The 26,640-nt window shown below is 42.9% G+C and overlaps 1 protein-coding gene across 16 annotated transcripts in view; it reads right to left on the reverse strand.

Annotated features, from left to right (window-relative positions):
• mcf2lb (mcf.2 cell line derived transforming sequence-like b) overlaps nucleotides 1-21,798 on the reverse strand; it is a 55,263-nt gene extending 33,465 nt beyond the window's left edge. For 5 of the 16 annotated variants that reach the window (XM_080290379.1, XM_080290384.1, XM_026144541.2 and 2 more), the window contains exon 1: nucleotides 7,019-7,635. In XM_080290379.1, the coding sequence (XP_080146505.1) occupies nucleotides 7,019-7,514 (496 nt within the window). In that variant the 5' untranslated portion in view covers nucleotides 7,515-7,635. Of the gene's footprint in view, nucleotides 1-7,018; nucleotides 7,645-9,425; nucleotides 9,446-11,389; nucleotides 12,375-21,382 lie in introns of those variants that run through there. The other 11 variants (XM_080290373.1, XM_080290371.1, XM_080290381.1 and 8 more) reach the window with 10 other exon arrangements.
• Between the last annotated feature and the right edge of the window lie 4,842 nt (nucleotides 21,799-26,640).

Genomic DNA, 26,640 nt, shown 5'->3' on the forward strand with positions numbered 1-26,640 from the left:
GAAGTTTCACCTTCGCTCACATAAAACCCAAGAAGCTGGAGCTTCTGCTCCCTCACCTCCATCAGCACAGGCATTATTCCTGTGTTACTTTTGCAGTTGTGTTTATTATTTATTAATTATGAGTTGAGTAGAAAGTTAGTGGCAATCCTTTTTTCAGTTGTGGTTCGATTAATTTGGGGAAGAAGCTTGAATCAGATGTGTGGTTGTTTCTGGGTTTTCTTTCTCTTGCAGCAGCGTTCAGGCATCTTTTACATCAGGTTCTTTTGAGCCATGGATTTAAGGTCCATAATGAGACCTAATAATTTAATTTAAAAACAGAACATGGGCAAATCTGAAGCACTACTCTATTTAGTTCCTACAGAAACATTCATGTTCACTAAGCTATCCAGGAACAGAAATCTGTATTATATTGAGCCAAAAGAGAGAAAGAACATTTATTTGTGCCATCAAGTTTCTAGGAGGGGAGTTTCCTGTAAATATGGATGTGAACACAGACATACTGCTTAAGATAAGACTGAAGAGCAATATTGACTTTTGGTATCAGTCTGACTTTGTTTGCTTCATTTTCCTAAAGCACATAATTCACACTGGATTCACATGTTATTGTTTCACTGTATCAAAAGTATTATTTTATTCCCTCATCATTATGATCTTTTCTTTGAAAAGGACATTAGTGGGGCCTCTGTGGATCGGGCTTGCTCTGGCACACCTCCTGGTTGCTTGACTGCGTTGGGATCTGTAAAGTCTGCAAGCCCAGGCTCTTCTTTATTTTGTGATGTGGCAGTGTCCTGACTGGAGACTGCCACTGGTCTGATGCGCTATATCTGCAATCGATCATTGGTTTTAATGTTGTGGCTATACTGCAAGCTGTTATGCTTCTTTTGATATCTATAGCAAGAGTCCATCCATAAACATACATAAGGAAGGGGGTGCCTAAAAAATATACGCATGGAAATTATTAGAACTTAAGAGAGACAACATAACGGTAAATTAAATGGTTTGTTAAGCTCATCCTAGCAAACTCAAGACTTGGTAAGCTGACAAACATTAGACTCTAGACTCTACATGCACACACGAAACATTCAGAAGAAACCCAATGTATAGAGAAATATACAGAAAAGTCAGACGAATAGAGTCTGTCCCCAGAACCATACCTGTGTCCATGATATTCGCCAGAACAAAGCATAGACAAGATATGACCTGGTGCTTTCAGTCCATCATACAGTAATCCTCATTGTTAACCATAGTGTTCCCTTCTTTGCTGTGCATTTTAGGTGACTAACACCCTCCCTTTATGCAAACACTTGTCTTAGTGTAGCTTAAACAAACCAAAGTCTTAGTGTCACTCTTTGTTTGACAACAGGTCATATCAGGTTACTTGGCCTTTGGGTATTACCACCATCATTATCAGAGAGTTAGTGTAGTGGGAAACAAAAACATGTCACTCTCTTCCCTTTTCAAACAAAGCAACACACATATACACTGTTTAGTGATAAGACTCATTTAAATGTGCCGTCTTCGTCTGTCCGTTGAATCTGTTTTGCTCCCAGCTGTTGGCAGGGAAGCCTGAGGACTATTGTAACATTTATTGAGAAAAGGAACATATATATGTACACTAACTAGCAGTACAATAGGTGTTTCCTTTTTTACTAATAAGGACAAGACTGCAATATTCTTTTTAATCCAGGAAGTCAGACTGTTATAAATGGCTCCCTTGGTGTGTACAAACATGATCGGTGCGATCGTGGCTCAAGAGTTGGGAGTTTATCTTGTGATCGGAAGGTTGCCGGTTCGAGCCCCGGCTCGGACAGTCTCGTCGTTGTGTCCCTGGGCAAAACACTTCACCTACTGGTGACGGCCAGAGGGGCCGATGGCGCGATATGGCAACCTTGCTTCTGTCAGTCTGCCCCAGGGCAGCTGTAGCTTGCCTCCACCAGTGTGTGAATGAATAGTGGAATTGTAAAGCGCTATATAAATGCAATCCATTATTATTATATAAAAAGTCATCACGCCACTATATCTCAAAAAGAAGCAATCTTTCAGGTAATCACATTGCTGCAATTGTATCTAATGATATAGCTTAAATACTTTAAAATTTGTTTAAATGTTGGGTACTGCAGGATGTGCCAAAGCCTACAAAGACTTGAAAAACCTGGAAGCTATTCTAGTGGTAATTCGATTTTAAGTCAACATACTAAATACAAGTACAGGTGACTTAAATGTATGATAATGCTTTGATGAAACAAGTTTCTAACGTATTTCATGTTAGTATTGACAACAGATATGGCAGATGGCATAACAGATCTTGATAAAATAACATAATAAGATCATGTAAACATGTTGATATATTAGTTTAAAAGCACCCGAAATAAATGGATGACATGTATTTATTTATTTCTCACATGCTTCACCTGTATATGTCATGAATATACCTGCAAACTGTTGCTTTCTTTTTCTCCTGTCCATATGTAAGCTAATATTGTTTTAACACATTAAACCCCCCCCCCCCCCCCCCCACTATTTTACACAAAATATGCTTTTTCATAGTGTAGTGGAATATGTCCTTTTAAAGAAAACAATAATAACAATAAACTGTTACAATTGCCCCCAATAGATTGTCACAGCCAGGGGGAGCCGACGGCGTGTAGCGTGAAAAAGAGACGAAACTGCATTTCAAACAAAAAGCGAGCCGTTTATTCAGGCTGATTAAACCTGAATACAAAAGGCAAATAAGGGCAAAAACTGAACTAAAACCTAAACTCGGGAAACTACACTGTGGTTATTATGATTAAACTATAATAACTATGACTACAGACAGGAACATGACTCTGAGCAGGAACATGCAAATAACTATGATGAAAAAACATGAACTGAGCAGAATCATGAAAAACTCTTAACCTGACGTGACGCAGAAGGAATTAACACCGACGACTTGACGCTGAACAAAGAAAGACAGTGGACTTAAATACATCCAGGAGGTGATCAGGGGAAGTGGAAACACATGGGGAAACAGCTGACACAAATGAACATAGTGACGTTACAGGGAGGAGTAAAATTAAACACACTGAACAAAGAAACACAAGACAAACAGGAAAAAACAAAACGTGAAACATGTGACATAACACCGGCTAGACAACATGAAGCACACAGACAAGAAATTCATGAGAGTAACACAGAAGACTTAGGAGAAACATAAACGAAACGAAACTCAAGGCAAACACATGATAATCCTAGATCTTAACATCCTTTCAATATAACATAATAAATCACAAATGCAAAAATAAACACAAAATTCTGGGTCACAGACACAGCCACAACAGTACATTAAAATCCTGGGTTCTAGTTACGAACACCTATGTTATAATGGGCTGTTGATGTAAATTTTTAACACAGGGATAGAACTGATGTGTCACTGTGACCCACTAAAGGGTCACAGTGCATGCATCTTTTTAAAGTTCTGTGTATAAACTAAAAATGCAAGGCACATGCAAGCCAAGAAAAGAACACGTGGTCAGTTTAAAACAGCCCAACAATGAAAGATAATGTGACATTTCAAACACCAAGAACTGCTCTTCACCAGATTTTCAAAATGTTTTGTACTATGAATGATTGCGTAGAGTGATATTGGCTTAATCATATTGTGTTTGACTATAACTGTGATCTAGCAAAAAGTAAACATATCAATGCCGTCAGTAATTTTCAGATGTTAAGATTTTTGATACACACTGGCCTTCTTCCAAGCTGTTAAGAGGAGTTAGGAGAAAGCAGCATTAAACAAACTCGAAAAAAAGTCATTTAAGAAATCAATCAGTAACAAAGCGGCCAAGAAAATAGGCTTTCAGCATTGTTTTTATAGCCACCTTATGTGTAAGAAACCAAATTAGCAATAAAGGGAGTGCACGTCAATGGCATGACCTCTGTGAAGCCTATCACACGTGGTCCTGTACAGCCTCTGTTTACTGTAGCAGGTGGTTTTAAATCTTGCATGACAGCTGGAGACCTCTGAGGTGGACTCCAAGATTACACTAATCTGCCACATCCAGACTGACGCATGTGTCCGAAGTTCAGTAAAGTGTACATTTCAAAAGCAAAAACCTGACCCAGTCCCCATCATCAGTCAAATAATCGGACTCATAATCTCCTTCACTACATGTTTCTGTAGCACTAAGCTTGGACAAATTTATTGTACATTACCCTCCTAAATGTAGGTGTGCAGACCATACTGATCACATACTGACTGATTGAACCTCAGTTTGTTTTAGTAAAAATCCTCTTTTCTTTGAACTGACTTAGTTTTGTCCCTTCAACGCTTTTAAGGCCAAGCAATAATAAAGGTTCTCTACTGACTGACCCCTACAGATGTTAATCGGAACAAAAACTCTTTTCCTCTTTTCTCTCAAATTAACCTCAAGCAAGGGTGTCGCCCACAAATGGCTTTTTAATAAAAGAAACCAAGCAAGTGGATATAGGCTCAGATAAATGACCATATCTGATGTTCGTAACTTGGTAAAGCAGTGTTGTTACGTCGATAATGGCCAGCAGTGCCTGAGGTCATTGGACACAAAGCTGCATGAGGCTAGCCATCTGGAAAGCTCTCACAGGTGCTCGCAAGCTTCTAATGTGCTCAAGTTCACACAGAAACCTCCAAGAGTTTCCACTTTCTGACCTGCCCAACCACACCTTGCACCCAGAATCTCCCACGCAGATCAAATCAAACGCCGGCCCCGACCCAGGCCAGCAATAGCTGCACTGTTTAGAGAAAGGGGCTATTCGGTTACCGAAAAGTCTCCCCCTGAATATCCGATCTGGCTCCTTTTTAACAGCTTTTTTGTTTTGATTTGTTAACATAACCTTATGCATGGTTACTTTCTATTATGCATTATTATTATTATTACACATTTTTATTAGAGTCTTCACACCAATTGTATCTCCTATAGCCCTTACTCTACAAATCGTAATTTTCTCACATGCTTGCATAAACTATTGCCACATGCACAATGCTAAAAGCCCCTCTGGCTGTGAATTGAAACAGTATCAGATACTACAAGACACTGAAACTATGACGTTTTTTTTTCCAGTCTGTCTTTCTTTGTATTTTCTCTCCTCAGAGTATCTGTGGTGTCAAAACAACCTAAAGCGAGACAAAGATGTACGTGTAAAAGAGCACTCTTTACATTAAGATGACCGAGATGCTATTATTAGAGCATTCTGATCTTTAGTGATACAGTAACTATGTCTGTTACAAAAAATATTCCCTCTAAATAATTTTCAAGCAATTTCAACATTCCCTGTATACTCACATACAGACACACAATCACATACCACCTGCTGGGTGAGGCGCTAATGTTCTTTAGAAAGCTTAACGACTGGGATTAGCGACCACTCACGTACACGTTTGTGGGCAACTGGTCAAACTTTAGTGGGTCACAGTGACACACCTGGACTGCCTGCCACTACTGACACAGATTAAGCAGGAGTAGACGAGAGGAAAGAAATCCTGGATTGACAGGCCCACGTGACTGACACACACACGCACATGCAACAAAACAAACTGCCTATTTTCTTGTTAATTTATATGGTTAAGAAATTGCTTCATTCACCAGAGCTGTTTACTTGACCCACTCCCTCAATGTGATCTTATAGTAATGTACTCAAAAAATACAACATTTAAATAATTAACAGTTGGGATCAGGAAGGGGCAGGAAGCGGAGCAGTGGGGGTCTGGGTGGGCAACAAGAGGGAATAAGGTGCTTAAGGGGTCATGAAGGAGGAGGAGTAGCAGAGATAAAGCAAATGGTTGGAGGAATGCAAGGGGTGATATTTACCCCTGGAAAAAGAACAAAACAAAAAAACCCTATCTTATCTCATTGTGACTTACAGTGAAGGGACTTGATGGTTTTTTGGAACATTTTGCTGTTATAGTTTTGCTGATATAGGCTCACTTGTCCCCACTGGAGAAATGTTTGCTGCAATTCACTGCAAACTGAGACTTCATGTTAGAATGAAGCATTTCCATCCTACTGGGTTTGGGTTCCTATACAGCATTCCCATTAATAAGATACAAGAGGTCACTAAGTTTATTAGTATAAAAAAGCAAATAAATTGCTCTTTGAGTATATCGGATTTTGTTCATAAGCAAGGAAAGAGTGGAACAGGAGACTGACAGATGGGTTGGTGCAGCGTCTGCAGTGATGCAGAAGCTGCACCGGTCTGATGTGGAGAAGAGAGACCTGAATGTGAAAGCTACACTGTCAATCTACTGGTCGATCTATGTTCCTACCCTCGCCCTTGGCTATGTAGGTAGTGAACAAAAGAAAATGATAGTAGCAACAGAGCTTCAGCTGAAGGTCTTAGAAAAAGGATGAAAAGCTGTCGTTCCTCCACTTCAAAAGCAGCCAGGTGATGTGATTTGGGCTCCCGTTTACTCCAAAGTGACGTTTTTTTGTGGGCATATGCAAACTGGTTAGTTTGAAGTGGTGTCTGGACATAAATGGCAGAAAGCTGGATGCATAGAAAATTGAATAGTAGTATGGTTCAATCCCTTCAGAAGATTTACAGAATCTTCAAATATCTCTGTCAGCTTGCACTGTTGCTGCTTGTGGTGGCTCAGCACCTAATCGCGATTTCTTTGGTCAAATGATTTACTGGGTTTACATTGTGATGTCAGTCATTTCTGGCCCTTGTCCAAATTCAGTGCTGTCATGCTCTCTGAACCTCTGGTATTTTTTTTTTTAGAGAGAACTAAATATTAGCCTTTCTTTTCTTATCAAAGGTGACACTCCAGAAGAAAAAGAAGGGAGAGGAACTACTTTCTCAGACCATGGATGAACTGAGGCCTGCACAAACACACAGTATAAGAAAAATAAGAATTATTTGAAAGTTCAAGAATGAAAATATCATGTCTTAATGATTACAAGATACCCCCTTGAAGATATGAGAGCCATTACTTAAACTGCTGTTAATGTAATACAACAATAAAAAAGAAAGAGAGGATGAAGAATGAATAGGTATAACTTACCACATAACCAGTTGCAACGGCAAGAAAATCTGTAGTAACTTTCCACCTCCTCAATAGTGAGCCGGACATGAACCCCAATTTCCTCCCTTGGCCCCAAAAATGCATCCAATACTTCCTCTACCATTTCCTCTTTGCTCCTCTGATCTTCCATATCTATGTTTGCATTTTCATCAGTCTCTCCAATCTCCTTTGATGTGTAATACGCCTCAATCTCAGCTGCTCTTCCCTCTTTCATGTCTTCAACCACAACCAGAGAATCTGTGTGTCCTTTAATTACACACCAGTCCACTTCCTCACTGTCAGAGCACTCCTGTGAGCCTGGACTCACCTGTCCAGCTAGAGTCACCTCTGAGTCCATTTCCAAGCAAAACCCAGGATCTAGCTCAACCTCGATGTCTGCATCCATCAAGGAGCCCAAATCTGCTATCTCCTCTCTTCCCATCTTCCTGTCCCAGTCTATGTCTCCTTCACTTCTTTTCTCCAGCATTTCTTCCATGTAACTTCACAAACAATATCACAACAACAATTTCCCTCTCATCCTGACTCTACCTTTTGCCAGACACTACATTTAACCTCTTGGTCAGGCTGCAGGTGCTCTACAGCCCACAGACGCAGTAACTGAGAGGACTTCCTATTGCAACCTCAGGTTACCTTCCCTGTATACAAAAGCTACAGTGTACTGCTAGACCCCACCCTCTCTCCTGGTCCAACTACCTTTATACCTCCCCCAAGAGGACAGTTATCTAACTAGCTAAAAAGCCTCCAACTTTACATAGCTGACAGTCTGACCAATAAAAAGGAAGTAGTCATGCCTCTTCATGACTAATCAAGAATAGGGAAATAGGTTCTACATTAAGCTGCTGTGCGTCACTTTGGTTATTAAAGGTACTGCAGCTTCCACTGCTCATTTACCTATGGCAACAAAACTCGCGATCCGCGTCTGCCTTATCTCAGGAAATGTGGACTAAAAATACAAAGCCTCCATTCTGACCAACCCATTCAAAGACATCCCCATTTAACCATTCACTGACTCGATCCATTCAAAGCCTCTATTCTTGTTTACTCCGCTCAAAAGACCCCATTCTTACAAACTTACTGAAAGACTTAATTCTAAGGAGACCTCTCAAAGAAAGACGCTGTCTCTTAATACAAAGTGGCAATTTAGATTCCATTACAGTGAGTTGTTCAAAAGATACATTTCAGTTAAAAAAAGGCTAATAGACTTGATTCTTTGTCTCCTAATTCAGCCAATATCTATTAAACGAAGATGCAGTGGTGCTAAATGGCTTGGGGAACATATACCTGTGTAAAGTGTGTGCAGCTTGCCTCTGCATCGGTGTGTTTGTGTGTTTAACGTGGGCATTTGCTTTATGACCAAGGGCATGCAGGTTATCAGTGCCATAAACTTTATAAGTTCAAAGCTAAAGCCACTAGACTGGAAAACTATGCAGCTTAAAGTGAGCAAGATAGTCAAACAAGGCACAGTCCATCAAATCAGCTCACAGAGTCAGTCGAATAAATGAAAACACGCTGCATAAAACTGTTAACACACACACACACACACAACCCCCATTTTGGGTAAATCTTTGTTTCCACCACATCACACAGGTGTTCTACTGGGCTGAGATCTGGTGACTGTGGATACCCCTTGAGTAAACTGAACTCACTGTCATGTTCAAGGAAGCAGTTTGAGATGATTTGTGAGATAGTAGGTTAACCTTCTGGGAGCAGCCATCAGAAGATGTGGCCCTTTGCATGTCCTTCCTTGCTCTCTCTCCCCTCCTTTCTGCTCGAAAAAGGCTCAACTTTTTGTGAGCCCATGCAGACTGTAACCTCGGCTTCCTGTTCTTAGCTGAGAGGAATAGCCCCTAGCGTGGTCTTCTGTTGTAGTCCATCTGCATTAAGGTTTGACATGTTCAGAGATGCTCTTCTGAGATCAACACAGCATTTTCACACAGAGAACTGCTGCTCTCTGCATATTTCCTTTCTTTTGGATCATTCCCTAGAGATGATTTTATGGAAGAATCCCAGTAAATCAGTAGTTTCTGAAACACTTGGACCAGCCTTTTTGGCTACTTTCTTCCTTATTTTTTGCACAAGGCAAATTTCTTTAAACGTTTCACATCTGTATATTTAGAACAGGGCAATTTAATGCCTGTGTGATGGATGCATGCAACCACACAACTGAGATACTTAGGTAATATTCATTTGGTCTTTTGTCTTATGTTTACGTTATGCTCTAAAGTTTCTGTGATCATAAGTTAACTAATTTGATATTTTGAGTTTACCTGTAATGCATGACAGCACTAAGCTATAGCCCAAATGTTGGCATAGACTTTGCTTTGCATTGTTTGTTATTTTATATAGGTATGTTATATTGATTATATTTCTACTCTTTCTGAGTTACCTGACCTCCGCTCCAGTCCTTCCTGGTTTGGCTGAAAGAGGAGGCTGAGGGTGGAGCTGGTTTAAATGCAGAAGCCAATAAAGTGGACTGGACCATCTATTGTGATCATGCAGGGGGAATGGGGTTCTTCTTGAATGATGGTTATCTGTTATCTCTTTAGTTTTCACCTTTGGTGTATATAATGGTTTATTCATTTGCTATATAACTGGAGCTGTTTCTCATTTGGGCAGGTCAGTTTGTTGAGTTATGTTTTTGTTAAGTGATTTTTGAGTAGCAGTCTGTTAAGTTAACCTCTTTTATGGGCCCACTTGGTTCTTAAAAACTTTATTTTTTGTTATTTTGAATTTTTGTAATCATCTTGTCCTTTTTGGGGGTATAATAAACCCATTTTTTGAAGATTATATTTGTGCCTGTGTGTTCCTGGCTGCTTGGATCATGACAGCCTGGAATAATGATTTACTCTGGTTTTCTGCTCCATTGTTAATATTCTGTAAAGTTTTACCAATAATAATGTATATGGACTCATTTCTCTTATATTATTATGTGCACATATCCTAGATTATATTTTTATATTTTATACCTTTAGATTAATTTATTATTGAGATTGTGCAATGTGATGGCGAGTAAATGCATTGAAATTTCATTCTGATGTAAACTAACTGGTGTATGTATTCTAATGCTCAGTTTGAATTTTAGCAGGTCATCTTGACCAAGTCTACATGTCTAAATGCTGCCAACTCTGCACATGTAGGCACATAGATTAAATATTTGCATCAATGAGCAGTTCTTATAAAGTGGCCGATTAGCATACTTCTTTATACAGTTTCACTGTCTACAAATGTTATTATAAAGGCTGCGACAACTGTGCAAAAATCACTTTGATCAACAAGAAGAGCGAAGAACTGGAAGACTATGAGTTACTTGCAAATGCAAGAAATCACACAAAACTACTGCACCAAAATATTTGCTAATCTTTTCTCCTGAGAATTTTCCATGGTGTCAGAGTTAATAGTCTCAGTCTACAAAACATAACATCTAAAAAACAGAAATCCCTCTCTCAAATTCTCCTCATGGCTAATGACTTAAACAGAGCTGGGAGGACAGGAAATGAAAACCTTCCTCCGAAATCTCATAGCTTCAGGTACAGACAAAAATGCACATACTGTGTGTTCAGATCATGCACATTGTGCATAAAGTATATGCACAAATTGTATATGTAGAAGTAAAACCTACAGCAAGCACTGCATGAATATCTAACAAAATCACAAAGAGAAACATGAGAAACAAGAATATGAAGACTACAAAAGGTTTTAAAATATTTATATAGACAGTCAGCAGGAGAATCGCTGAAAACAGCTGCTTTCTATATGTCCCAGATAAAGAAAAACGCTGAAAAAAGACCCCTGACTCACATGGCTTAAGCGGGACCATTGGCATCCCACTATCCCACTGAGAAACACTCTTCTTGGTTTTCTTCACCATTTCTTTTCTTGCTGTGTGTTAGTAAAAGTGGCAACAATCTGGCTGAGACGACACCAAACTGTTAGCTCAGCAGCTTTAATCAGCATTCCTTTGCACCAGCTCTTCTGCTGCTCTGTGCTGCAGTTTCTGCATCTGCTGAAGAATTTTTCACTGCTTCTATGGAAAAATGTCAGTGCAGCTGCCGAGATGTGCATGTTGGATACTGAAGCAGCTGATTAAGCTGCGCAGTCATGCACTCACACACAAAATGTTATACACATCAAGACACAGAAACAGCCCAGCAGAAGGGGTGGGGGCAAGGGAAGCCCACAGGAAACACTGTATGTGAGTCTCTGGGCGCGATGCCCTACATACTCTAGCCAGAGCTTCAATGAAAAATATATTATGCGCAAATACACACACAGGCACAAAAAATTGCGAGTATACGTGCACACATGCACACTCACTCTCACACAGAATACACTCTTTTTTCTCAGTCCTACCATCCCAGGCTCTCCAGGAGTTCTTGCGGCTGGCAGGGCTGAAAGGGAAAGCCGAGCCCAGTCCAGAGAATTCCAAGTTCTGCATAAGATGACTGAGGCGGTTCATGATCCGGAACGATGCCTCACCGCCCTCCCGAAGAAACTCATGGAGAGACATTAGAGCTGGCTGCTGGTCTCACCCCTCTAAAACAAACTTTGTCATCCAGAGAGAGAGACCCCTCGCTGCACTTTTTAAAGCTTTGACAGACTCCAAAGCATAATTCCCAAATGCTGACATGGGAAGGATCCTTCTTTTAATGTGCCAGGTTACTCAGGATTACAAAGAGATGCTCTCACACGTGTTCCTGTGCGTAGATGTTTGCAGTGGCTACATATAAGATAAGCCTACTGTCCTCTGCAGAGCCACATTGAGGACTCAAGGCAAGCGCACAGTGCAAAGCTTGCAGAATCACAAACAGCTGAGTCACTGTCTGCATAAACTCTGAAACAAACACTGCTCACACTAGAGGTGAGAACAAGCCCAGGTCCCTTCACACACATTCGCACACAGACCCCTAGTACACACACACATCGTCAGTGGAACTATTGACAACTGAGAGAAGCAATGCTTTCCAAGGAAGGACAAGAGGGGAGGAGGGTGGAAGGCAGCAGAAGCAGAGGGCAGCCGGCAGAGCATAAATCCCCTTCTGCTGTTTAGGCTAATTATACTCCTCTGCTCCTGAACTAATCTACCCTTTCTTTCCCTCTATCTCACAGGATTCCTCCATGCATTAAATTCACAGTGCAAAAAACTACTGCGCTAAAGCCAATCACCTGTAAGACTTAAAAAACAAAAAACCCAGCAAAAAAAAACAAGAAAAAACCCCATAAACTTTATGGCAACAGTTAAAAAGTTTCTTGTTACTATGTTGCCTGAAACCGAGGAGGAGCAAACCCAGTGGAGAGGAGGTTGCTTATTGGCAGGCTTGGGTTTATTTGTGGGTTTTGTGTGAGTGTTTGGCTGGCAAGCAAAAAGGCAGCTTGCACTTTATAGGCTTAGAATAGAGATGAGAGGGGAGATGCACTCTCTCACATACCAATGAGGCACCTACAGCGGATGGGACACACAACTTCAGCTTGCTATTCAGTGACATTGTGATGGACCGAGTTGAAAAACAGGAGTCGTCCCAGGAATTATTAAAAAAATATGGTTTTCATTTATTTAACCCCCCAAAATTATATTTACAAAAGTAATAAATGTTGAGCTCATAAAAGAGGTCAAAGAAACAAAACTGAACTCAGGCAACGACTGCAAACAACAAACCAAATGACTGAGGGGGTAACAAACAAACACAATCATAAATCACAACACAATGCAGTACAATCTAGTTTGTTAATAAACTAAACACTAAAGAAGAAAATCAAAACCATTAAACCCTAAACTCAAATATTTAATTTAATACAAATACTTTGTTTTTAAATGAAAGAAAACACACATTCTCCCCTTCAGTAGGAAGTGGCGGTGTGGTCCAATTATCCCTTTTTGCATTTAGTGGTTTCAAACCCTGGCTACCATCTTTTGTCCAGGAACTCCCAGGGATGATGGCAGGTAAGAAATAAAAAGAAAAAGGTTAGTCAAAAATCAAAGTAATGAAGTGATATGAATACATAAGTAAACTAAATGTGCGCGCTCACAAATAGAACAGATGTATCCAAACCAATCAATAAAGTTATCGGAAACTAAAGTGTGTTACTATGTTCAAATGAAGAAATGAAAATACAAGAGTTACTGACTTCAGAGTGTGGACAAGGGTTTGGCCATCACAGACATTCAGCCCTAATCTCCACCTCATCCCTCCATCCCTGTCTTCTTATTAATCATGTCTTATCCCCCATTTATGACATATTCCACCTCCTATACTTAACTTTCTATTACCCTTTTGGTGTTTGGGCACATACTTACATACAGTGCTGTGAAAACTTATTTTCTCTCTCTTCCTGTTTTTTTATTTTTTATTTTTTAATTTCTCACAGTTAACATATTTTAGATTAAATACATTTTAATATCAGACAAAGATAACCCAAGTGTGCTTGAGCTTCAGGGAATGAACTGATGAACTGACAACTTAAATTTCCTCTCCTTCATACAGACCAAAGCAATAACCCAATGTGGTAAAACCTGCAAAGAGCACAAATAAGTAAAGAGTCTACAGTCATGAAAAAAACTCCAAAAGTTGTCAGGGCATTTAACTAAAAACCACAAATGCACACTTATTAATAATGGTGCTTTCTTCTGTGCTCCACACACTTTGACCGGGGATCACCAAAGCCATTAGGATTCATCGTCTGGGGACCTCAAATCGAGCATTGCATTTTCTCAAAGTCAAGCTCAGCTGCAGTCCAAGCTGATCAGCTGATGGCTTAGCTGATACCCTTCTACACAAATGACAAATCCTATATAGGGCCTACTTTTTAAGTCTGACTGCAGTTGCAGCATATCACCATCTTCACCTCAGGTCCACCTTTCATGATTTCTTCTCTATTTAATCAAAGTTATACTGATGCTCTATTCTTTGTCAAGGTCTTACTGCTTCTGTCCCTGCCTCTGGGGTTTCATGTACATTAGAGGAAGGTCACAGGACACAGCCACACTGCTAAATATAAACCACTGCAGATTGAAATCTTCTCTACACTACAGTCGTCCAGACTGAAACTTTTGTTCAAAATGGTCTCATTTAGTAAATGTTTCAGTGTATCCCAAAGTGGTGGATATATATATATATATACACTCAACAAAAATATAAACGCAACACCTTTGTTACTGCTCCCATTCCCCATGGGATGGACGTAGAGACCTAAAATTCATTCCAAATACACAATATAACCATCCCTCCCAAACAGTGGTCACAAATCAGTCCAAGTGTGTGGTAGTGGGCACATCTGCTATATTGAGATAATCCATCCCACCTCACAGGTGTGCCACATCAGGATGCTGATCTGACATCATGAGTAGTGCTCAGGTGTACCTCAGACTGCCCACAACAAAAGGCCACCCTGGAATGTGCAGTTTTGTCTCACAGCAAAATGCCACAGATGCCACAAGCAATGAGGGAGCGTGCAATTGGCATGCTGACAGCAGGAATGTCAACCAGATCTGTCGCCCGTGCATTGAATGTTCATTTCTCAACCATAAGCCGTCTCCACAGGCGTTTCAGAGAATATGGCAGCACATCCAACCGGCCTCACAACCGCAGACCTCGTGTAACCACACCAGCCCAGGACCTCCACATCCAGCAGGTTCACCTCCAAGATCGTCTGAGACCAGCCACCCAGACAGCTGCTGGAACAATTGGTTTGCACAACCAAACAATTTCTGCACAAACTGTCAGAAACCGTCTCAGGGACGCTCAACTGCATGCCCGTCGTCCTCATCGGGGTCTTGATCTGACTCCAGCTCGTCGCCGTAACAGACTTGTGTGGGCAAATGCTCACATTCGATGGCGTCTGGCACGTTGGAGAGGTGTGCGCTTCACGGATGAATCATGGTTCACATTGTTCAGGGCAGATGGCAGCTGAGAATGTCCCAGTTCTTGCATGGCCAGCATACTCACCGGACATGTCACCCATTGAGCATGTTCGGGATGTGCTTGACCGGCGTATACGACAGCGTGTACCAGTTCCCACGAATATCCAACAACCTCGCACAGCCATTGAAGTGGAGTGGACCAACATTCCACAGGCCACAATTGACAATCTGATAGACTCCATGCGACGATGTGTTGCACTGCATGAGGCAAATGGTGGTCACACCAGATACTGACCGGTTCTGGGTCCCCAGACCCCCAATAGCGCAAAAAACTGCACATTCCAGGGTGGCCTTTTGTTGTGGGCAGTCTGAGGTACACCTGTGCACTACTCATGATGTCAGATCAGCATCCTGATGTGGCACACCTGTGAGGTGGGATGGATTATCTCAATATAGCAGATGTGCCCACTACCACACATTTGGACTGATTTGTGACCACTGTTTGGGAGGGATGGTTATATTGTGTATCTGGAATGAATTTTAGGTCTCTACGTCCATCCCATGGGGAATGGGAGCAGTAACAAAGGTGTTGCGTTTATATTTTTGTTGAGTGTATATATATATATATATATATATATATATTTTTTTTTTGCCTGTCCCGTTTAGCTCTTTTGCCCTCAGAATTGTTGTCTAAAGGCAAAGAAAGATGCCCAACGGATTTACTTTACCAAACTGACCATCCCAGCCTTGCCGTAATGGTCCATTTGATTCACCTTTTATTGTTTATTTTATTTTCACTTACTGAATACGGGACAGACTTGACTGGGGGAAAGAAGGGGAGAAAGAAAGAGGGAAAGAGAAACAGCTGAGAAGAGGGACGGGGGAGAAGGGCAAAAGACAAAAACCAACAGAACGGGCAGAGAAAAAAAAATGCATATATCAATCACCTGGATCACCTGCTGAGAAAGAAAAAAGAAAGCAAGCAGAAGAGAACAAGAGTAATAGAATAAACAACATCACAATGATATATGGGAATATGACAGTAAATACTAAATGTTAAACATTATTGTGCAGCACATAAGATCAACAGAACACAGTGTGCTTTGAGGTAGGAGCCAAAAAGGGTGTAGTTTGTGGGTGTGATCACCCGTGTGTACACCTGTGAGCATGGACGCGCTTGTTGTTGTTTTTTTTAAAAGGTTCCTTCATGTAATGATCTGCTAGAGGGTGTGGGGGGGCCACAGCCCCGTCCTCCAGGGCATGAAGCAGGTGTGGAGGAGATCAAAACTCCAGACATCCAGAGGCCCCCAGAACACAAGAGACCAAGGAAGACCAACAGAGGGGCAGCTGCGCCACTGTCCCGGAAAGAGCTGAGGAGAGTCCCAGATGAGGGCTCACTCAGCAGCCGCGGAGCAGAAGCCAGGGGGAGTTGCAGTGACGCGCCCGTGAGCTCCGCCGGCAGCCAGCTGCGCCTGAGTGACCGAGCCCCAGGCCGAGAGGCCGGGGGCACCCCACCTCCGAAGTGGCCCGAGCGAGCCCCAGGCTCCAGGCCCCGATAAGCGGCCGCCAAGGAGTGAGCCGGTGTGTACCTGGACGCCCACCCCCGGACACAAAGAACCACCAACGCACCGATGTCTGAGGGGGTCCGCCACTGGCAGGGGAAGTGGTGGTAGGGGGAGATAGGCCTCCAAACCTTGGAGGTCCTGAGATGTCCCCAGAGAGGTGGCGCCTGACACCCAACCTGACATATAGACACAGACATACAGGCACACACAGATACAAACATCCATTCCCACCCTCATGCTCTCATATGCACTTACTCCACACTCAACCAACGTGGAGACAGACATAAAGAGACGTTGTACACACGATCACACTCCCCAAGCGTACTCTACAAACCGGGTCTAGGTGCCCCCGCCTCTGGAGGGGGGAACTGCACCCAGACCCAGGTGGTGTTTCCCTTTTCCCTGCGGTGGGGGGAGGCAGACCGCCCCGACTCCGCAGCAGCAGGAAGGCTCCACACTCCAGACCGCAGTCGGACGGCCAACTCCTCCTCCTAGCCTCCCTGCTCCAGCAGGTCGCAGAGAATGGGGGTGAGAGAAGACTCCAAACCTCCCTCCAGCCGCTCATTGTAGTGTTGATGCATGTGTGTTTTAAGGTGCATTTAAAACCCAGGAGGGCTTGGAGCTACCTGCCAGAGAGCAGCAGGTAAGCGCATGGTCCCTCCTGCTAGCCCTCAATGTCTATGTGTATTTAAAATTGAGAGGTGGGCAACGATGCCAGGGGTGGGGTGTACACCCTGATGGTACTTTGGACTCCGTGCATCGTGCCCACCCCCAAGATCCTATATGTATGTGTAATGAGAGTGTGAGTAATGTGAATGTCTAAGTTGTGGGATAAAATTGAGGCAGAGGCAGCCAGAAGGGGACAGGGGGGGGGGGGGGGGGGGTAGCCTCCTCTGCACCCTGGTGACATACCCCTACTCCAAGGCCCTGCATGTGTGGGTGGTTGTGGTGGAGCGGGAAGAGGGAGGCAGCTGGAGATGGGGAGGGAAGGAAGGGAGGGGCAAGTGACCCCTCCCTGGGGCCAGCTCCCCCGCTGACCCCAGTAGGCACCCCCACACTCCGTGACCCGCCAGGGAAAGGGGGCCCAGGCCCATCCAGACCGGGGCCCAGTGCAGCAGCGCCGCCCGGCCCCACAGAGCCCGGGACAGTCCACCCAACCCCACCACAGAGAAAACTGCACCCACCCCACCATCCACTCATCTTCCAGACTACATAAGACAATAAACACCCAGGCTGAGATCTTCCTCCACCTCTCCTGTATCTCCCCCTCCTGCAGAGGGAGCTCCTGAGGAGAGGAAAGCTCCTGCAAGATGTGACAATCTCCCCCACCAGTTGAAGAGCCCCCCAGGTGGCTCGATGCACCGGCGGCACCCTGCTCCAGGGCTGGGCCCCCATGCACCCACCTGCCCACAACCCCGGCAACACACCAACCAGGACCCAAGCCCCCGAGGCCCGGTCCGGGTCCCAGCCCAGAGACAGAGCACCCCCAGAACCTCACGCCCATCCCGGACCCACCCAGGGGCAGCCAGGCTACCAGGTCAGTAACCCACGTCCATCAGCACAGACCCTCCCCTAGCCCCGCTGCACGCAGCCGCGAGGAAACAGTCACCTGAGAGCCAACAGAGCCCCTAACCGGACATGACCGCTACCCCGGGTTGAGCCCCCCAAGGAAGATGCCTCCGGGGAACCCCCCGACGCCCTAAGCCTGTCCCTACCCCCACACCAATCACAACAGTGAAGGCGGGACCAAACTATGACCCCCCACCCCCACTAGGTGATGGAGCTGATCAAAGGAGCCCAGAGCAATTGATCTGATGTGGTGGCAGAGGCTGTATCAAGACTAATGTAATAAAAGTGGTGGATATATATAGTGATACATTAGATTTTGTTTTACATGAAACAGTAATTGTAACTAGCAAAAGACAAATTTAGAATGCTTTTACTACCACTCTTGCTATCCCTAGGTACTATATCTCTCTGAGCATGGCTGGCTAGCTGGAAGCTGATAGTTGCCTGCTGGATCCATCTGGTTATACACCTGCTCTGCCTTTAAGGATGAACAGCATAGCCCACTTAGGGCAGAATGAACCATTGACCTTTAGCTTAAAAAGGAACCTGACACAATATAGTATTTGATTTATACACCTCCTTGTTGAGTTAATGTTCCATCAATGAAACAGTGAAAAATCTGCTCAGTTACAAATGACCATTATCAAAATGTAACCATACTCATGGGATAGATGGACTGCTTTCAAGCAAAGGTTCATGAGAGTCAGCTCCTTCCAAGCCATAAACTCCCCCACGCAATATATAATAAGCCTCTTCCACTTGGCTTGCATGCGTGTGCTGCACGATAAATAAAAAATAAAGAAACAGCCCCCCTAAGCTTCACCAGCTGCAGAAGAACACATTCCTGCTGGAAAAGCCGACACCTGTGACTTAGTGAACTAGATGTGTCCTTTTAAATCAGCTGGAAGTAGGTCAAATGCCCAGTTAGAAAGTCAGAAAGAGGCTTCCAGTGATTATGGCTCTAAGTATTATATTCGTAGTTAACCTACTGTTTTCCTTTCAGTTAACTGACTAATGGTTCTGCCAATTAAATTACTGAGCATGGTGCTGTGGATTGGTTCATCAGTGTTATTGTACTAGAAAACCTCCACAATTGTTAAAAGGACTGCCATGAAATTTCATGGTTTACACATGACGCTAGTGATCCCATGACTTCCTGTACGAAAACAACAGGTGTCTTTAATTGTGATTTTGTGAGTGAACATCTAAGTATTTAATAAACTGCCATAAAGGCTCACACACCTACACAAAGACCCACGCACACGTCCCTTAGAATGATTACCGTGGTGATCCTTTAACCTGTATTCTAGCACCATCATCAGGTCAAAGTTTTGATGTGTCTAATATTTTGGTTTATTACCTGTATAAGTGTAATTCGCAACAATCTGATCAAAATCCGTTAGCTTTATTTAATTGCATTTAGGAAAAGCTACCATTTACCCAATATTTTATTTTCTCTCTCCCTTGAATAAGCTGTAAAAAACGACTCTTGTCCACCCACAGCTTACTACATTGACGAATGAACTGGATCACCCATCATCTTTACCAAAAAAGGAAAATGCACTCAGCTACAGGTCATGATCCAAATAGATGTTTTTGGTTTATATCACGTTGTGTTGCACTCATGCTAATGACGCTGCAAAGACAGCCAGCAGCCAGAAGTTGAAACAGACAGGAGTGCAGTATTCCCCAAGGGACAAAAAAAAAAAGCAATTAATACTTCAGCTTTCTACAGTGTACAATGCAACATCCATCAGAGAATGGATCAGAGAAAAACAAGAAGAAAAAAACAGTTCTTCAAGTTAGATGATGCTAAATCCTATGCATCCTTAGCTGACTCAATTCCCCGAATCTCCCTTTTCCTCACTCTCCCTTCCTCTCTGCTGTCTTCTGTGATCAGCGTTACTCTCCTCTCTGAGCCGATTGCTGCTCTCATTCTCCTGCCACAGCGAATTCCTGTCACACTTCTTTATAAACAGCTACCAGGGACTGGATTAATGTACAGTTTTAGGATAGTATTGCAAACTTAAAAACCCCCAGGAACAATATGACCTTATTTTCATTTTGATTTTAGCTAAGTAGAGTGATGCAATTCTTGATTTGCCTTTAGAGTCTTTGCATTTTCATTCCTCTAGCCTGGGCATAGCCAAGTCCCCCCTCCTTAGTCAAGTCCACCCACTCACTACTGCCATGCTTTCATCATCTTAAAAATGAAACCATGCAAAGGGGAAACCAGTAAATGCACTTAGTAAAACATTATTTCCTCTCACTTTAGCTTGACATGTACAGGTGCAAAATGAAATGAGGGTCTGAAAGCTATAACTCTTTAGGGTAGGCTTTTCTAAGTAAGGTTTTACAAACATTAAATAAAATATTAACACACCCAAGTGTTTGGCAGGTTGTCTGTGCAGGCTGTGCAGGCTGTGCATGTGTGCGTTCATGCTTATTAGAGTGGTTGTGTGCTGGCAGTGAGTGGATTAGGGGAGATCTCTATAAATGGATCAAAAGGGACCAGAAGCAAAGATCACAAATCACATCAGTGGCATTAATTTAGCACAGGAGAAACGTCTGTCCTTGATTTGGTGGCGATAAATCAAGAAGCTGCAAAAGCAGGAGAACGTCATATATAGAGTAGAAAAAAAGCCGTCTAACCACAAAAACACCATGAGGGGAGCTCAGGAAGGCAGACCTAACAGCAAAATCAGTAAAAGAAACCGTGCGAATATTCGGAAATGAAAAGGTTATGTTAAATAATCATTCTACGGTTACAGAGGAAGGTCATTGTGTCTCATTTTTTAAAAACACTTTTGCTAATCAGACATATTCCACACACTATAGTTTTCTAGGGTGGAGTACTACAATTGGGGTTAGTGAGGTAGTGTATCACAACACAAACCACCCTGTGTACAGCCTGCGTTTCTGTAAAAAAATGAGACAGCTTTTCATGCAATAGTATTTCTGTTTATCCGCATTGTAAATACTTTAATATCTCTTTAATGTCAGCATGAACCAGATTTTATTTCAGAGGATAAAATCGTATTCCGACTAAGCACCTGCATGTCTTGAGGCAGAATGATCATGAACAGCAGCACATTCAAGCTTGTGTGGTTTCCTGTACAACACGCTTCGACATTGTGATCCTGCATTGGCTTTGTAAACTGCTTTTGTTTTGATGTCCATTTGGACTTGATTCCATCAAGGCAAAGGAATAATATGTCTCTTACTGTGTCTGCATTTTAGTAATAGTATTTTCACCTATGTCTATGTTTAAGATCAACATGCAACATCCTCAGCAAGCAAAAAATACAATGACCAGAGACAAGAGCTGCTTCCGATTGTGTCGTTGCCACCCACCTATGCTTTGGGTGACGGTCCTCAGTCTCACTAGCAGCTCACCGAGGGCCATCTCCTCTGTCTTCATCCACAGGATCATCCTCCAGAGGGACAGTGGAAGACCAGCTGTCCAGCTAAGAGACGCTTTTGTAGGAAGAAGAGACAGCTTGCCTGCTTTTTGCTGAGCGGTGCTATGGAAGAGTGGATGGTGGTGAGGGAGACTGTTGAGTTGAGCAGAAGGGAAGAGGGAGATGCGACAGGGTAAACGAACCTAGGATGTGAGTTAAAAATCTAGAGGAAAGAGAGGTAAAAGGGGGTGTGCGCTTGTGAAAAATGAATGCTCTCCAGGATGGAGTGGATGCTGCTGAGACAGATGAGGAAATGATGCTGATGCTGAAGCTGTTATGGCTGTGACAGCCTCAGCCACAGTGACGAGTCTCCTGCAGGAAAATGCAGCGCAAAGGATGGTGAAGGAGGGAGACGGGGAGGAGGTGGAGCAGCAGACAGCCTCATTCACACATGCATGCTTCTGCCTCAGCACACATGATGGTGCAGACCTGGCAGGCAGATTGGGGGAGGGGATGTGAAGGTCAGCATAACAGTTTTGCACAAACAGCTGATCCAATAGTGACATCCAGCGTAAAGGAAAGGGACAACAGCTTTGTCATGAAACATTCTTATCTGCAGAAACAGAGACGGCAATGGTACCAATGCCGGCCATGCATCATTGATTATGCTGCATTGCCACCATGTGACGGCACATGGTTATGACAAAATACAGTAGGATCATCTTCGGTAACCCTCTTTGCAAATTCCATGTGTAAACAAACTTCACAGACTGCATATATAAGAGCTTTAATTACATGCATCCTTGACACAGCTAGGTAAGACGCTCAATAAAATGAGGGATGAATTTCATAAATCTGTATTCATTGTGGGTGCTGGTTGCTGCTTATCTAGTTTCTAATGTTTTAGCGATGTCTTGTGTAGACTCAAAAGCTGAAAATACAAGATAATCCAGGGAAATTCAAAGAAAATGTCACTCAGACAATAGCAATACAGCATTTAATCCATAAGTTAGCAGACAGACCTCTTAAGTGAGGACCATCATTATTGTGTACTTTTCCATTCAGGTGACACTAGGTCTCTTCTGGGGACTCTGACCCCAGTGACCTTATATTTTTTAGCACTAATGTAGAACAAGAGGTTTATTGTTGTTTACACGCACACTGTGTCTGAGGAGGATGTGCGGAAGTGCTTCAGGAAGGTGAACGCACGCAAAGCTACTGGTCCGGACGGGATTCCCGGCCGCGTCCTCAGGTCATGCGCGGCTCAGCTGGCTGGAGTGTTCACGCACATCTTCAACCTTTCCCTCTCTCTGTCTGTAGTCCCAGCCTGCTTCAAAATGGCCACCATCGTCCCTGTACCCAAATCCTCCACCATCTCCTCATTGAACGACTGGCGACCTGTAGCCCTGACCCCCATCGTAAGCAAATGCTTCGAGAAGCTGGTCAGGGACTTCATCTGCTCTGCACTACCCGACTCACTGGACCCTCTACAGTTTGCATACCGCCACAACAGGTCCACTGATGATGCCATAGCCCTGACACTACATACTGCCCTGTCACACCTGGAGAAGAGAGACACGTATGTGAGGATGCTGTTTGTAAATTACAGCTCAGCATTCAATACCATCGTTCCCTCGAAGCTGGACAGGAAACTGCAGGATCTAGGACTGAGCAGCTCCCTCTGCAGCTGGATCCTTAGCTTCCTGTCTGACAGACGCCAGGTGGTCAGACTGGGCAGCATCACCTCATCCCCCATCACACTGAACACTGGTGCTCCACATGGGTGTGTACTGAGCCCTCTCCTGTACTCACTCTACACCTACGACTGCACAGCCACTAACAACTCCAACATCATTGTGAAGTTTGCGGACGACACTACAGTGGTGGGTCTTATCACCAACGGTGATGAGACGGCTTACAGGGAGGAGGTCAGCGCCCTGACCCACTGGTGTCAAGACAACCATCTCACCCTCAACGTCGCAAAGACAAAGGAGTTGATAGTGGACTTCCGGAGGTGCAGAGAAGTACACACCCCCATCACCATCAACGGCGCTGCTGTGGAGAGAGTGAGCAGCTTCCGGTTCCTTGGTGTACATCTGGCTGAGGATCTTACGTGGTCAGTACACACAAACAAAACAGTGAAGAAGGCGCAGCAGCGCCTCTTCTTTCTCAGGAGACTGAAAAGATTCGGCATGAGCCCCCGCATCCTCAGGACCTTCTATCACTGTGCCATTGAGAGCATCCTCACTGGATGCATCACCACCTGGTATGGCAACAGCACCGCCTACAACTGCAAAGCTCTCCAGCGAGTAGTGCGGTGCTCTGAACGGATAATTGGAGGTGAGCTTCCCTCCCTCCAAGACATCTACAGGAAGCGGTGCCTGAGGAAAGCGGGGAGGATCATCAAGGACTCCAGTCACCCCAGCCATAAACTGTTCAGACTGCTTCCATCAGGAAGGAGGTTCTGCAGCATCCGGTCCCGTACCAGCAGACTGAGAGACAGCTTTTTCCATCAGGCCATCAGACTGCTGAACACGTCATAGACACTTCAGCTTCACTACTGGAACTTCAACATTATGCACTCCACACTGTATATAAATGCCACTTGTTTTGCACATATTCAACTCTGTATATTTTATATATTTTATTATTATTATTATTATTATTATTTTTTTTTTTTACTATTTAATTTGTAAAAATGTGTATACACACACACACACACACACACACGTAGGAAAATATTTAGTATACACATCCAGAAATGCATACACTATTATATATTGTACATATATTTATTAGTTTCAGGTTGGCCATTCTTGTATTTTGCTCGTTTGTGTTGTTGTGTTTGCACATCTCTGTTGCTTGTGGGGCTCGCACACAAGAATTTCACTCGCATGTGCTGTGCCAGTGTGCCTGCACATGTGATGTGACAATAAAAGTGATTTGATTTGATTTATCTGTCATTGCTCTACTCCAGTTATGTCAGATGTTCACTCATTTTCTTACACTGCCATAGTTGTACGGCAGGGATGTTCTTGCCATCTGTAGAGGCTGAAGCCACTGAGGTGTTCGTTGACGGGGGTGACGCGATGTCACTGGTATGTCTGAATTCATTAAACAGTCGAATAACTCCAGCCTTACTTATTGACAATAAGATGGGCACATTCTGGCTTGACTGGTTGACACCTCAAGATAGAAGTGGTATTGTCAGTTAGTCTAGAGAGAAATCTGTGACATTGCATGATGAACTTTCTTCTCGTTTATATCATGAGGACTAACCCTAACTGCCCTAACCCAGAACTGCAAACATTTATGATAACTGGCAAGTCTGGCGAGTCTTTCAAATTGTTGTGGAAGAATTTTGCCCCACTCTTCTTTACAGAATTTGCAAATTGCATTGCAGTTTTCAAGCATAAATGGCTTGTTTAACTTCATGCCAAAACATGTCAATTGGACTCAGTTCAGACTTTTTTCACTCCAAAACCTACCGTTTGTTTTGTGAGCCATTCAGAGATGGACTTGCCTGTATGTTTCGGATCATTGTCCCACTGCATAAACCAAGTGAGCTTGAGCTTTAGGACACAAACTGGTGGAAATCCTCTTTTAGGATTTTCTGGTAGAAAACAGAACATTCATCAATTACGGCAAATTGTCCAGGTCCTGAAGTGGCAAAGCAGCCTCTGACCATCACACTATCACCAACATGTTTGATTGTTGCTTTAATGCTCTTTCTATGAAATGCTGTGTTAGTTTTATGTAAAATGTAACAGAACTTAAACTTTCCAAAAAGTCCAACTTTAGTCTTGTAGTCCACAGAATTTTTACCTAAAAGACTCTGTGTGGTTTTTTTGGTCAGGAGTGGTTTTCGCCAAGTCTCCAATGGATGCCATTTTTGCCCAGTTGCTTTCTTATTGTTGAATCATGAACTCCGACTTTAACTGAAATAAGTGAGGCCTGCAGTTCTTTTGATGTTTTTCTGGTTTCTTTTGTGGCCTCCTGGATGACTTGTGAGTGTACTTCTGGAGTGATTTTGGCAAGCTGGCCACTCTTGGGAAGGTTCACCACTGTTCCAAATTGTCTCTATTAGTGAATAATGGCTCTCACTGTGATTCACTGGAGTCCCAAAGCCTGGGAAATGGTTTTTAACCATTTCCAGACTGGTAGATGACTTTGTTTCTCATCTGTTCTTGAGTTGCTATGTGTGTGGCCAAATACAAAGTTCTACAGGCAGGATGGAGATGCAGCCCAGTGACTGCGTAGAGCTAGCGCCAACTTGTGGGTGGAGCATTTTGGTGAAGTTTTGATGAACTGTGACATACTATATTGCTGAAAATATTCACTCACCCATTGAAGTCAAGTCATTGAATTCAATCACTTCCATGGCTATGTGTGCAACTTGTCTGCTAGCTAGCTAATGTCCAGCTAACTTCACTCAGAGATGGAGAAAGAAAGACAGGTCAGGACAGGAATACCTAGTTAAAGGTAAGGACTGCTCAGTGGTATTTAATAAACTGGAAATATATGCAAGTTCTCAATTGTTAAATCAGATTTTGGATATGTATTTGATGTGAATTTATGTTATTCTAAATTGAGAGACATCCTGTAAAACAAACTACAGTGTGCTAACTCTACGGGAGGGGATTAGGGCCACTGGGGGGGGGGGGGAAAGGATTCTGAGATTGATGTCAGAATTCTAACTAGTCAGAATTCTAACTAGTTAGAATTCTGACTAGTTAGAATTCTGAGAGAAAAGTCAAAATTCTGAGATTAAAATAAGCATTCTGACATTTTCTCAGAATTCTGAGTCAGATTTCTAAACATTTTTTCAGAATTCTCTTTCTCAGAATTCTGACTTTTTTCTCAGAATTCTGAATCAGAATTCTAACTTTAATCTCAGAATTCTGACTCAGAATTCTGAGAAAATGTCAGAATGCTTATCTTAATCTCAGAATTCTGAATCAGAATTCTAACTTTAATTTCTGAGAAAAAAGTCAGAATGCTTATTTTAATCTGAGAATACTGAGTCTGAATTCTAACTTTAATCTCGGAATTTTGAGTCAGAATTCTGACTTTTTCTTAGAATTCTGGCTATAATCTCAGAATTCTAACTTTAATCTCGGAATTCTGAGTTAGAATTATAACTTTAATCTCAGAAATCTGAGTCAGAATGCTGACTTTAATCTCAGGATTCTGAGAAAAATGTCAGAATTC

Source organism: Astatotilapia calliptera, chromosome 16 (assembly GCF_964374335.1).
Source record: "Astatotilapia calliptera chromosome 16, fAstCal68.1, whole genome shotgun sequence".
Lineage (NCBI taxonomy): Eukaryota > Metazoa > Chordata > Actinopteri > Cichliformes > Cichlidae > Astatotilapia > Astatotilapia calliptera.